The sequence below is a fragment of the Plecotus auritus genome (assembly GCF_963455305.1).
Source record: "Plecotus auritus genome assembly, chromosome: 11".
Classification (NCBI taxonomy): domain Eukaryota; kingdom Metazoa; phylum Chordata; class Mammalia; order Chiroptera; family Vespertilionidae; genus Plecotus; species Plecotus auritus.
The window spans coordinates 24,875,088-24,890,298 of NC_137777.1; the positions used below are offsets into that span (position 1 = coordinate 24,875,088).

The 15,211-nt window shown below is 36.1% G+C and overlaps 1 protein-coding gene across 2 annotated transcripts in view; it reads right to left on the reverse strand.

Moving 5' to 3' along the window:
- Positions 1–15,211, reverse strand: part of RAD21 (RAD21 cohesin complex component) — a 28,881-nt gene that overhangs the window by 5,146 nt on the left and 8,524 nt on the right. For both annotated transcript variants that reach the window (XM_080646629.1, XM_080646630.1), the window contains exons 3-11: positions 11,379–11,508; positions 10,219–10,318; positions 8,087–8,193; positions 7,194–7,400; positions 6,664–6,789; positions 6,115–6,240; positions 3,120–3,343; positions 1,741–1,900; positions 1,242–1,390 (exon numbers count right to left, since the gene is read on the reverse strand). In XM_080646629.1, coding sequence (XP_080502755.1) covers positions 1,242–1,390; positions 1,741–1,900; positions 3,120–3,343; positions 6,115–6,240; positions 6,664–6,789; positions 7,194–7,400; positions 8,087–8,193; positions 10,219–10,318; positions 11,379–11,508 — 1,329 coding nt within the window. The remainder of the gene's footprint in view (positions 1–1,241; positions 1,391–1,740; positions 1,901–3,119; positions 3,344–6,114; positions 6,241–6,663; positions 6,790–7,193; positions 7,401–8,086; positions 8,194–10,218; positions 10,319–11,378; positions 11,509–15,211) is intronic.

Sequence of the window (15,211 nt, forward strand, 5' to 3'; positions counted from 1 at the left end):
GCCTTGAAGCTCTTATAGCAGCAAATAGAAAAGAGATAATTTTGGAGGTCCATCTCTTTTAAATTTCCTTCCTCTCAGGCTTTAATATAAAAAACAACAAAAAAAAGTCTGTAACCAAAGGAATGTCAAGGAACAATTACCAGGAGAGGTACTAGAATAATCGACTCACCTGTTCCTATTCCTGAGCTCAGAGAAAAATGCTCTTTTTAGACAACTTCTTACCACCAGAGGGCAGAGAACTAGTTCTTAAACTGGCAGAGTATCTTGTCAATGTCTCTTGATGGAGGCTGAACCATTTATTTATTCTATGGACTTAAGGTTGAGAAGTCTTAAACCTGACCTACGTCCTTCAGTTTTCTTATCCTTAGTGACCCTAATGGTAGCTAGTCTGAATGAAGTAGCCACCAGATGTTACTTTGCTTTTTTTCAGCAATTTGAAAGTATACTCTGATTATTTAATGGGTCATTTAATGATAGCCTAAAATTGCCTACTATTGGAGATATGCAAGAATATTTGTTAAAGATTAAACCAGCACCTGAAACAGAATAGTGTCCAGGAATGAACCCATACATACCCGGTCAATTAATTTACAACAAGAGAGCCAAGAATATAACAATGGGCAAAGGACAGGCCTTACTGTAATCATTTAATAACATTTACATGTATCAATTCATTGTTTTTCACCTTAAACTAATACAATGTTAGTTATTAATTATTTCTCAGTAAAACTGGAGAAAGTTCGATCTTGCTCAAAGCAAAATAAAGAGGTCAGACACCTGAAACTGGATAAATGACAGTCTGTTCACACTTGGCCTGGAATGTACAAAAATCCTATCGAGCAGAAAGTTTTTTTACTTTACTCACAAAATATTTAATACATGTAGAATCTAACAGGTTCAATATACTGCTTTTCTTGTTTTATCTAGAATTATCAGGTTCACCCTAGACTAATATTTGAGAAAGAAAAATAAAACCAGAACCAAGTTCAGGGTCAAGGGTGGTCACTTTAGGCCATGTTGAAGAAAGACTGAAAATCCCTAGAGCATCTTCTCTCACTTAAGGCACATTGTGCTCATACCTTTGGCTGCCAGTCTTCCTCTTTGGACCCAGGCGCCTTTGCATTTTCTGCCTAAACCAAGACACTTTAACAGGGCTTCCTCAGTAACACTCGTAGTACCAGGGATTTAAGATGAGAACCCCATACATACAAACATTGTGATGGAGAAAGGTGCTTGCTTACCGGGATCACAGGCTCTGGGTCAATTTGTCCTGCTTTTCGCTTAACTCCCTGAGGTGGTGGTGGGGGCATGGCTGACTCATCCAAATTTGTTCTGCTGGTCTCCATCACTGACTCCTGGAGGCGGCTTGGCTCTTCCAAAATGGGCTCATCTGCAATTGGCCATATGGAAAGACTAAGGTCATACAGTCTTGACCCATTTACTTTTAATACTAAGATGTAGGTACTTTCTCTAATGGAGATGCCATATAAAATTTCCTTCACAAAGATTACTCAATTTGTAATACACTTCAAGGTGGGAAAGGACCTTAAGTCCCACCTCCAGTCCAATGCAAGATAATCCTTTAGCAGACTATCACACAGCCAATCATGAAAACAGAAAGCTTCATATCTAACAAAACAATCACAATATAGTATGGCATATATTTCCCTGTCCAAAAACGTTGAGTATATTATCTTGTTCACATAAATGTCATCAGGGAACTATCACAAAAGAACAGACCGATAACATCACGTTGCTGCTGCTGTTGTTGCTGTTCCTCTCTGGGAACCTCTGGATTTTCAAATTCTTTGAGGAATTCATCCAAATTATCAGCCTCTCCTCCTTTCCTCCTTTTTCTAAGATCTTCTGGAACTAGAGGTGTAAGACAGCGTGTAAAGAGCTATAAAAAATTAAGGGAAAAAAGCCACTTATTATAAAATAAGTCACCTTATTAACGAAAACGCCACCGACATTTCTATTTTCCATAAGTTTTAATATAGTTGTAATCAGTGTATATATAATTAGCATAATTTCTGCTTAATGTTATAACATATTCATAGTTCATTCCATCTTAAAATGACTTTACATACAGGCTTTAAAATTATAACAAATTTTTAAAAACTTCAAAATAAGTGAAAATTTTAAATCCACTGTCTTGTAACTCAGAGATAAAACGTAAGTTTTCGTTTATTTGCCTAAAGTTTATTTTCATATGCCTAAAGTTTATTTTCATATTGATACTTAATACTCAATCCAACTGGAATTATATCAAACAGCTTTAAATAGTGCTTTATCACCTATCATTTTAACAAAATATTCCATCGAGGAGATATATGTATCTCATATTATCTCACACTTCAAACATTTTTCAATATTTTAAGTTTCTTTTAAAAAAATTAACTGTAAACAACAATGTAATTAACATCTTCAAAGAAATGGCTTTTCCATATTTTGAATTACTTCCTTAGAAAAAACTGCTGTAAGAAGACCAAGTCAAAAAATATAAATTTTTCAGATGAATATTTTATAGGACCATGCTTTCAATAAAAAGCAGTTTTACCATTGTCTTGCTGCTTTGAAACACTTTAAGTTTAGAATACAATGAATAAAATAAAATCAGTTGGTTCTATGCATATTTCAACCTTATGAAGAATAACAACCTATCAACACTGCGTCTGTCACTCATTAGATGCCCCAGAATCTTGTTTTGGAGTACTCTGGAACCTAAAATGAGCAGAGAGGGCCTCTTTTCATAAAGCCAGTAGAAAAAGTATAACTATCATATGGTTTTAGCCAGAAAGCAACATCTAAAGATTGCAGATTTGAAGCACAGTGCACAATAAAGCAACAGAACTAGTAGTTTATCAGAGGAGATTGAAGAACTATTAAAAATGCCAGTAGCTTTTTTGTATAGGGAATATTCATTCTACATCTTTCAGAAATGCAAGTGTCACTCATCACCATCTTTCAGATCAAGGTAAGTTCAGTATATTGTGATTTAAAGAAGAACTGTATAATTGAAAAATACTTGATCAAAAATTACTCAAAAAAGGTTTTGAAAGTATTTTAAAAAATAGTCAAAATGTATATAAAATAATAAATTCTGCGAACTGTATTACCTTCAGTAGTCTGTTATTCCATAAAGGCTGGGCAGGTAAAGAGAAGAGCTTTTCCACTCCCCCTGTCTCTTTCCACATCATCAATTTCTTGGTGGGTGGTGCCAGATCCAAAGTTGTAACAATGTCAGAATAATCACTAAGTTGGGCTCTAATCGTCTTACTATCCAACTCTTTGACACTGTCAACAATTAACTTCCTCTTTCTCTTGGCTTTTGTTTCTTTGACTGAAATGAAAAAGAAAAGAAAATCATTTTCCCAAGAGGGCAGCAAAAAAACACATACTGCCCAGACTTGGTCTCATTGCATCCCTTGCTTTTCTACAAACCCACTAGGAAAGTTAAACCTCATGAGGGCAGAATCTCTCTTTCTCTTTCTTTTTTTTTTTATTTTTTATTTTTTATTTATTTTTTATTTTTTTATTTTATTTTTTTTTAATATATTTTATTAATTTTTTACAGAGAGGAAGAGAGAGGAGAGGGATAGAGAGCTAGAAACATCGATGAGAGAGAAACATCGATCAGCTGCCTCCTGAACACCCCCTACTGGGGATGTGCCCACAACCAAGGTATGTGCCCTTGACCGGAATCGAACCTGGGACCTTTCAGTCCGCAGGCCGACGCTCTATCCACTGAGCCAAACCGGTTTCGGCTCTTTCTCTTTCTTTTAAAGGTTTTTAAATTGATTTTTAGAAAGGAATGGGGGGTGGGTAGAATGTTGAGGTGAGAAGGAAATTAGCAATCTGCTGCTTCCTGCACACTGCCTACCAGGGACCAAGCCAGCAACCTGGGTAACACCAGCCAGGGCCAGAATCTCTCTTAAATTAGGTTTCCCAAGCACCATGCAGAAAAGAGGCTGGCATGCAACAGGCGCTCAGTAAAAATTTTCTGAATAAATGAATATGAATTTAGTACAAAATGAGTAAATTCAAGAGCCAATACATTTATCCATGTAACTTTATACAGTAAACATAGAACATATCACACTTAGGCTCAAGTTCTAAGTTGCCTTATTAGTTGAGTGAAAGTTGAATTCAAGTTAAGAGAAGCTGACTTCATCTTGCTTACCTCTTCATTTTCTTATTTGCAATATGGCCAACCACTTATAAAGGTTGTGAAATACTTAATACTGTTGGGCATAGATTGAGTCCTCCATAAATGGTTGCAATTACTAGGATTTTTATTGGAAAAGTTACAATTCATATATGGCAGTTGTACAAGCAGCCTGATGAGGTGAAACAAGCCCAAATCCAGTCAGATGCACCTGGAACTCCATCACAGGCATGTATATTCATTTCTAAACCTTACTAGAACTGTAAAGTAGATATAGCATTACCTCAATTTTTGAAGGTAACAACAACAAAAATAGCTCATGGGATTAAGTAAATTCCTTAAGATTTTATCCTGTCATACATGCTATATCCCATAGGTTTTGTTTTTTTAAAATCCTCACTTGAGGACATGTTTTTATTGATTAGGGAGAGGAAGAGAAACACGACATGAGAAACAGACTGGTTGCCTCCCATATACAGCCTGACCAGGAATCACACTCAGGACCCTTCAGTGCATAGGATGATGCTTTAATCAACTGAGCCACACCGGCCAGGGCCCCACAGATTTTTATATACAATTATTTATGTGGTTTAAAATTCAAAAGATGTTATAGAGTGACAAGCCTTTGTCTAACCAGGGGTCCTCAAACTTTTTAAACAGGGGGCCAGTTCACTGTCCCTCAGACTGTTGGAGGGCTAGACTATAGTTTAAAAAAGAAAAAAAACTATGAACAAATTCCTATGCGCACTGCGGGCCCGGGATGAGTTGGCTGCTAAGCAGGACAGGCAGTGGCACCCGGCGGGCCGGATAAATGTCCTCGGCGGGCCGCATGTGGCCCGCGGGCCGTAGTTTGAGGACGCCTGGAACTGTCCTCCAGCTACTCAGAGTTCCTTTCCCTAAAAGTCAAAGTTCAAGTTCTTAAAACAGCTGGCAAAGCCTATTTTAAACACTGCAGTTTACCTCCTTTACCTCCTTTAATTTTCTGTTATATTTGTCACTAATATAGTACATATTTTATTTATTCATGTTCTCCTAATTAGTGTTCCATGAAGATAAAGATTTGTTTCATTGTTACATTTTTAGTTCCTACACAGTCAGGTACTTAATAAGTGCTCATCATAAACCAGGAGCCCAAGAAGAAAAACCAAAAGGTTAACCTTGTTCTATTTAAAAGTAACAACTTATCTTGAATATACTGTAACTGATTTCAAATATTCTATCCCATTGTACCCATAAACTACCTACAAATTTTAAAGTTTCACACCCAAATTATGTATCTCAAACTGCTTCTTTCATTAACAGCAGCCCCCCTCCCCCAATTAATTGTTTTGTTATGCTTCTTATATAATAACTAGAGGCCTGATGCACTAAAATCGTGCAAAGGGCTCGGCCCCCCACCCGCAGTGGCGACTGCCTCTGCCTTGGCCCTCACAGCCCTGGCTTCGTCTGGAAGGTCGCCTGGAAGGACATCTTGTCTAATTAGCATATTACGCTTTTATTATATAGGATATTCTTATATAATAAGACCACTGCTTTTAGAACCTCTGATAGTTCACATTTAAAAAGAAAAAGGAAGTATTTTTAGGTTTTCCTAGATTGTAGCCCAACTGCATAGAACTTTGTAAGATAACTGATTAGCCAGTCCTGTATTTTACTGTAAAACACCTTCTAATGTTTCCTGTTACACATGTGACCTATTAGCATTTTGAGAATCCAAAAAGACTACATATTAGCAGAAAACTTGTTCTATATATTTCACAGCAACTTGCAAAAATATTCTTTCAGATACTCAAATTATATTTGAATTAAATAAAGGTTCTGATAGATGACTGTGAGAAAGAAGAAAGAAGACTAGTTATCTAAAATGAGAGCAGGAATTTAGTGGACAACAGCCAGAACTAGGATCTTATGTTCTAGTAAGTTTTATAAGGCAAATGTGTGCTCACCAGTGATATCGATAGGTTCCAAAGCAAAGGCTTCTTCCTCATTTGGAACAAGTGTTGTTTGATCAGTCATAGTTGGCATTGGTTCGACAGGATCCACTGAATCAGGACTATCAGGCCCACCACCCACTATAAAAACAGAAATTTGGTCACAAAAGCCTTGGTTATTTAACATATACCCTACAGATGGGGAAAGAATTCCTCTGAAAAACTGGAAAAAAAGAAAACAACAAAAAGAAACCCATTGGTACCAAGAAAAAAGTTCTCTAGATCTGAGGAAGTCCCTCCAAACCAAACCCTGTGATTTATGATGATGATGATGATGTCACATTTGCTTATAGAAGTCTTGCTTATCTTTGGCCAAAAAAAGGGTCGGGGAACAGGGTTAAACATCTAAGAGACCCAGAACTAGTGATCAATCAAAAGCACTGTTTTTAAGATTTACAGTTTGTTCATTAAAAGCTTGAATATTTTCAGTGTGTGGTCTTTATGTTAAATATCTCTCTGGATATCATACAATTATGCCCAGGTCACTAAACATGAAATGCTTACTTGACACATTATCATCCTCATCCATATCATCATGTGCAGGCTGTTCTGGCAACATAACCCCCGTCTCCGAAAGGGCAGGAGGATCATCAAAGATACCGCCATCATTATTACTAATGAGTTTGTCATCTGAAATAGGAAATATAATTTAAATTTTATTCAAAAAAATGCTAAAAGAATATTCAATCACTGGAAAAATACAATTATGTTAATGGATTAAATTTAAAAGCTTAAATCTTTATTCAATTTGCATCTGTTTCTCTTCAGGGTAGTGTATATTCAAGTATAAAACACTTAGTATATAAAAATATTTCTCACTCCTAATTTATATTCTCTAGTTCTTATCTCTATTTAAAATATATTTACTTAACACAGGTATCAAACACAAATAGAGCAGTTTTAAGAACTAGTAAAATTTAAACTGAACGTTTACTGAGCCAATGGTCAGAAACATGTATGCCTAGAGTTACTCAAGACACAGAATTAGCAATAGCTCTAACATAAAGAAATTATATTAGAATAAACACTCTGACCTAATATGCCACCATCATTTCCTTCTCCGAAGTTGTCATCCTTGTATTGGTCTTCATATTCTAAATGGTTAATTTTCTCATTCAGATTGCTGGTGCTCTGCTCAGGCTCTAACAGGAGGTTAGAAGCACTAGTGCTTACTAACATGTCATCGTCCTCAAAAGCACTGCCTTCTCGCATTATCTCACGGTCATCCATTCCAAAGTCACCTGAATAAATTTTAGTTAGTCATTAACTGAAAAAAGTGAGAAACATGACTGATACAAAATAAAAAAGGTTAGTGATTTATGATGATGATGATGATGTCACATTTGCGTATTGAAGTCTTGCTTATCTTTGAATGTTAAAATTTAAATCTTTAACATCTGTATTTCATAAGCTGAATCTGGGACAAGATTGGCAAATTCAAAGTTAAGATCCAAATTTAGGTTATCCTAAATATGTTAAGTAAATCTAAAAAGTTATGCCTGTTAAGTGGCATTAACATTCATAGACAAACCTTGTTATAATAGGTTTTCATCAAGAAATAATTTGGCTTGCTGCAAGTTTTGAATAGTGAACTTCAATAGAATGCACAATGCAACTGGTTCCAACATAAATAGTTTAAAAGTGCGCATTACTTCAACATTGAGACTTTTCACACAAATCAATATACAGGTTTTATCATTGTGTATGGGAAGTAGGAGTAGGCCAAGAATGAATTCTAAGTTTGGTGCATAAATGGAAATAATGCTTAATATACTGAAATGAAGGCAAATTTTTTTCCTAATAAAAACACTTGAGATGAAATTTTAAGTCATTCTGTCATTGTGAATGTAATAAATGCCTGGTTTTCTTTTTTAAATTGCTAGCAGTACCAAATATTATAGCCAGTGACTAGTGATTTCTCTATTACCAAAATCATTTTCTTGTAGGATACTGATGTTCCCAACTTCTTCTCTCATGGTTATCTCTTCCACTCTACTCTGGTTCAGGCTGAACTGCTGGGCCACATCAATGTCACTGTAAAAAAATTTCAAATACACTTTAGTAAAGTCTTATAACATACAGTAATACATGGAGGCCAAGAATCTGAATGATTTACAAATTAAAGTTTCTTGGCTTTTCTGAGACCTGTTTCTTCCTCTAACAAGTAACCTTTCATATTGTTTTAAGATATTAAATAAATAATTTAAAAAACCACCACAAAACTCACATAATGTTAAACACCAGTCAGCAGTATCATTGGGCAAATTCAGAATGTAAATAGTTCAAAACACATAATTGGGTTAGTTTAGCAATTAAATGGCAAGGAAAAATGAGAGATGCAGAGCTGGTATAAATTCTTGAGAGACTGTGAGACACATCAACCAAGTAAAGTATGCAGACTGTGTACAGACCTAACTCAAACAAGCTAGAAGAAAAAAGGCCCTGTGTGTCAACTGGGACATGTGAACGCTGATTGGACATAGAGTAAGGAATTACTTTAAGTTTTCTAAAGTATGATGTTGATATGGATATGTTTTAAAAATTCCTTATTTCCACAGAGATACATACTGAGTTATTTACAGTATTTAATAAGATATGTGTTATTTGCTTTAAGATAATTCAGTGGAGACTGGAGGGTGAGTTGGAGAAATACATATGAAATAAAAGTGGCAATATCGATAATTAAAACTGGATAATCAGTACATGTAGTTCACAATACTAGCCTGCCTACTTTTAGCTATGCTAAGAAATTTCCATGATAAAAAATAAAAAAACAATCTATATATATGAAAGCCAAGTGACTGGAATGCCAGAATGAACGGTTGCTTTGATGCACACTGCAGCCCTGATCACCCCCCTCCCCATCCCCAATCGGGGGTGGGGCCGACTGGCCAACCGCCCACAGCGGGGGGCTCCCCCCACATCAGCCCAGCCCAATCGGCCCCAATGGGAGTGGGCTGGCTGAACCCCACCCATGTGCACTGGGCCTCTAGCACAATAATAAGAGGAAACAAAGAGTAAAGCAGGTAGATAATGATAATGCCTTCCTAGCACTAATTAAGAAATAAAAATAGCTCAAATTTAAGTAGGAGTCATAGACCATTTTAAAAAGCAGAGAAATTTGTCTAAAGATAAATGGGACTTGGTATAGAGCAGCCATGGGCAAACTACGGCCCGCGGGCCAGATCTGGCCCGTTCAGCTGTTCTATCCGGCCCGCGGAGCCGAAAGAGCGGAGGGTTCTCTTGCTCTCCCCTCCGCTCCTTTACTTTGAATTTATATTAGTTCACACAAACACTCCATCCATGCTTTTGTTCCGGCCCTCCGGTCCAGTTTAAGAACCCATTGTGGCCCTCGAGTCAAAAAGTTTGCCCACCCCTGGTATAGAGGGTTTCTTGGTTGTCAACTGTAGTAATCAATCACTTGGAAACTTCCAGTCACACTCTAGTGTCATGGTTGTGATAGCTGGATATTGAGGACTTAAGGAGGGAAGCAGTATACTACAGTATTCTGCTATAATGGTCATCGGTCATCTCTGTACAACTTTCTCCTCTTAAATGTGCTGTGACAATGACCCTTTCATGCTCGTCATAGAAAGTTATCCCCTATGTTTATTAAAATAAAATAATACAAAAATTATGGCTGAGTACAGCTCGGCAAAACAAACCAAAACTTACTAGATGATTTTAATATATTCCCCTGAAGAAAAATCATGAAGCAATAGTTCAAGTTTGCTGGTATCATGATGTCAAGCACATACCTGGACAACTGTTCTGTTTATATAAGCTCTGGCCTAAGCATATGAGAACTCTCATATCTTACCTATATTAAAGTTGGTATCTTCTACACTATTTTCTTATAGAAGCACTTTTAGGTTTTATTTAGAAATACATAAACATACTTCCATTTAGGCTACCCTATCCTTAATGAAAGAGTATATATTTTAGCTAAATGTTAATTCAATGTCAAAACATTCCCAAGGAAAACTGTTCATTTAGAAGCCAATAACATGTTTTATTGTAGACGAAGTCCACAATTTAAAAAAAAAAAAAAAGACATACTCTAAGTCAGGCAATGGCTGATCAAAGTCATGAAATTCTTCAGGTAAAGTAATGGCATTGTAGGCAGCTTCTCGATTTTCCTCAGGCAGGTCAACAACACCTGGAAAAGAAATGGGAAGCTTCAAAGTCTGGCTACACAAGATTATCCAGGGATCCAAGAAAGGTAAAGTGGGTATAACTTCCCAAGGTTGTATTCTAGAAGGTAGATAACATATGTAAAGTACCCTGGAGCACAGTACTTTTGTTTTTCTATAATCATAAGCCATACTACTCCCTTTATTAAAAAAAGTCAAAGCACTATTATGCATGAAGCTAATAAGTCTTTAGAAGAACATAACAAATAGTTTTTAAGATAAGCATAAAATGTATGAGGAAGATAAGGAATTACTGCAAACCAGTCAGTCCCCCAAATGTTAAGAGGAGTTGGTGTTTTAAGGAAAGTAAGATTTAAGTTTTAAAAATATTTTCCAAGCTGTCTGTAATAAATATACATTGCTTTCAAGACAAAAATAAAAAAATCATGTTATTTAAACAAAATGCCCTTACTAGCTATGTTACAAATCATCCAAGTATCACAGCCTCTGCCCTAAATATTTACTTTTCAAATAAAATCTCAGATCTTAAGCATTTCACTATTCATACAGTAAAATAAATTCAAGTACCAGAACATAACCTTAGTAGAAAATACCGTATAAGGCATCTCTTTCATACATTCAGATTACTTTAATTAGAATAAAATTTCACCAATGCTTTAAAAATTATTTGGGAAAAATTAAAATCCTCAATTTTCTTTTCTGAGCTCTATATGTAAAAAAAAATAAAAAATAATATAACTGGTTTTCAACAGTTTATCCTCTGATTACCGAGTTCTACACATGTTGCTGCAAAAGGGGCTAAAAGAAAAAGGCAGCTCCAAAGGAAGAACAAAGAACGGGTGATTGTCATAATCACATAGGTAGAACAAAAGTAAAGTGGGTTTCCTCTCTCAAACCACTGTCTCTCCCAGCCTTGCTGTACTGTGAAGGGCCCTTTGTGTTGAAATTAAAATAAAACAGGACATGCTGAGATAGAAATTTTTTTAGCATTTTTTCACACCAAACATGAGAAAGTCCAATATTTAAAATAATAATAATAATAGTAAAAAAAAAAGTCAACAATACCTGGCCGAAAAGCCATCTTTATCTTAATGAATGCTTCATTACAGTCTGCAAGGAGATATTTGGCTTTTCTGTGATAGATTCGAACTACTCCCAATAAGAGATGTCCTGATGTTCGGAGTGCCATCTTCACCTGTGAATAAAACATTAATACTAATCTAATTTAGAAAGTTAATTTTCTGGTTTTATAGGTAATCATACCTTAAAGCTTGTATTTTGTTCAATTTGTAGGCAGTTTTTACTTTATCTCTTTATATTTTTTATCATTTATTTGAAGTTACCTCAATCACCTCTTTTATTTTTCACCGCTTTTACCTGTAAATTCCCCAAGTACCCCAAAAGGATAGACTGAATTTAACACAGACATGAAGGTAGTAGCTATGAAGCAGGCATTAAATTATGGTGTTCCATGGATTGTTGCCATGAGCACATTAAGGAGCATGTGGTACTTTTGACTGCCAATCCAGACCCATTGCTCCTTGCTGGCTCACTGAACTGATTCTGTTTGGGAAGTAAATGTCCCCAGCCTCGAAGGATGATTGCTCCATTCTTCTCTGCTAATGCCTGCTCTTGCATTAGCAACCCAGTTCAGCCAGATTAATAAGTATAAAGTATATCAGAGAGATTCTAAGAAAGATTTTCCCATTATGTTAGAACGCCCCTCTCTTCTTTCTCCCTTTCCTGCATTAATGTAAACAGGCAGGATTTGGAGCTGCTTGCAGTCACCCTGTACTAGTGAGGCCAAAAGTATGAGGATACGAAGCCTACAAACTCAGAATGATAAGTCCTTGGATGACATCATTGAACTGCTGAACCAATTCAGTACCTTCCTATTTCTAAACTTCTAATTAAGTAAGACTGTTCACTTATTGTTTAAGCCACTTTTCACTGAGGTTTTTTTTAGTACCTGACTGGCAAGCATACTGATAAAGGATAATGGTACCTATCTTTTATTTCACACTCCTCAGCCTATTTTTTTTCCAAGGTAGATCTTGATCAATGCTTACGTGGGATGAGGTGCAGTGGTTGGTAAAGAATGAGAGAAGTAAACACCCAATGTAAATGGAAGGATTCAAAAGCACTACTAAAAAATTTTTTTTGAGGGAATAAGACAACATGAACTCAAACTTACCCATATCATTTTCACAATCATATCATAAAACCTTAGCAAATTCTAAGGTTGCAAAGAATGCTATTAAACATTTGCTTAAATTATAATAAGGAAATTATGTTACTTATAAAACATGTTATTTTTTAATATATTTTTATTGATTTAAGAGAGGAAGGGAGAGGGAGAGATGGACACATCAATGATGAGAAAGAATCAGCAATTGGCTGCCACTGGGGATCGAGCCCACAATCCGAGCATGTGCCCCTGACCGGAGTCGAACCCGGGACCCTTCAGTCTGCAGGCCAACGCTCTTTCCACTGAGCCACACCAGCCAGGGCTAAAACATGTTATTTTTAAGTTATATATACCCTCTCTATAGGATCTAGAATTCTATTTATCATGACTTGCAGGCTATTTATGGCCACTGGACATGAGTTACAGCAAAAATTATAAAGTTTACTGCTATAAATTCTTAGGTGTCTAAAATTATAATAATTGTGATAAAAATCCAGGACTTACTGCTCCTAATGGAAAGCAAAAATATTTTATAATGTGGTCTTAGAAAATTTAAAATTAGTATTGACTGCACCTTCACCTAAGAAAGGAAGACAGAGAAAAACCAAAACCTATGCTTGCCATTATCTTGTCCAGAATTAAGAACCTTTACAAGTGGTGTTTGGATAAAGGCTTTCTTTTTGGATAGTTTGGTTCAGAGTTTAGCTGCTAGCTTATGCTGAGTACAGGTATAATAAAGAACACGGGCTCTATCTATATCCAGGGAAAGCTCTGCAGAAGTTGCCAGTGGCTGTTCCAACCACAGGGAAGGGAAGAGACAACACGCAGATGCAACTGAGCCACATGTCTGACACTTGCTCTAAGTAACCAGCAGTTTCAACTACACACCAAGAGCAAACATTAGAAATTCTGAGACCATCACTTTACCCTGGGAAATATCTTTATATACTATCACAATAAAGCAAAATCAATCAAATAAAAATCCACTTAGAAGTGGTTCTTAAAAGTGGGTTCGTTCTTTCACACATACTCTGAAATCTTTTACATTATTCTTGAACCTTATGTATGCCTTTCTTTTTCGGCTGTTGGTGCATACTATTTCTAGTGTCCCTAGCATGGTAAAAAGCACTTTGCACATACTATGAAAAAATTTGTTGTCCTTTTAAGCCAAATCACCCTCAATATTTGCTTATGCATGTTAATTACCCACAAATATCAATTTAAAGAAAAGTGCTAAATTTCTCCTTTTCCATAAATTTACCTCAGTAAAGCATACCTATAAAAAGGTAAAAATAATGCTCCCATACAATTTGACTGACAGTGTGAACTGGTACAATCTCCATGAAGAACAAATTGTTAATGCCTATCAGAAATCTAAAATGTAATTTTATTACCTGGCCTTTCAATTACATTCCTAAACATTAATCTTAAGGAAAGACTTATAGATGTGAACAAAGACTTAGGAAGCAATGTTTAATAAATGGTTTTTTAAAAAGAGAAAAATAAAGATAACCTGTAATTCTACCACCTAGAGTAGTGGTCGGCAAACTGCGGCTCGCGAGCGGGGGTTTGCTGACCACTAGAGAAATCTTTACTAGGATTTTGGTATGCCTTCTAGGCTTTTATGTATACATATACTCATCATTTTTCTGCTTTAAAATTTTTTAATATACTTTTATTGATTTCAGAGAGGGAAGGAGAGGGAGATAGAAACAGCAATGATGAGAGAGAATCATTGATCAGCTGCCTTCTGCCCCCACTGGCGATTGAACCCACAACCCAGGCATGTGCCCCGACTGGGAATAGAACCATGACCTCCTGGTTCATAGGTCGATCGATGCTCAACCACTGAGCCTCGCCACATGGGCAACATGATCATAATTTTTAATGACTGCATTGCATTAAGACCAGAGGAATTAAAATTCAAAAATTCATAAAGAAACATGGATAATTTTAAAAGACTGATAAAATAAGTCATATACAATCAAAACAATGAATTATAAGTCCATAATTCTTTATCTGGAATCTTAGGGGCCAGATGTGTTTTGGAATTCAGAGCTTTTGAATATTGTAAAGGTAAGACAGTGCAGTGCATATGGTGCATACTAAAACATCCCAGGAGCATAGAGCAGCCTCCCACAATCATACACATTGGTATTTCTATAGTGAATTTATGAATATTAAAATTACCTTGCTTCAATTTTGGTCAAGTCTGTTTCTGTTTTTCTGTATTTAAGTTCTGTGGATGGAGACTATGACACTGCAATACAACTATTAAAAATGACGGTAGATGCCGAAACTGGTTTGGCTCAGTGGATAGAGCGTCAGCCTGCGGACTGAAAGGTCCCAGGTTCGATTCCGGTCAAGGGCATGAACCTTGGTTGCAGGCAAATCCCCAGTGGGGGTTGTGCAGGAGGCAGCTGATCGATGTTTCTCTCTCATCGATGTTTCTAACTCTCTGTCCCTCTCCCTTCCTCTCTGTAAAATATCAATAAAATATATTTTTAAAAAAATGACGGTAGAGCTAGGAACACAGCTTTTCCTGAATGCAGTCTTGTTAGAAAACATATTAATATATGCAGTATTTGTTTACATGCATAAAAAGGGAGAAAAATAATGTGTAAAATACATGTACAAGCGAAAGTCTAGACGTCAAAATACTAACGGTTTCTCTAGGTGGTGGTAGGACTATTAGGTTACTTATTCTCCT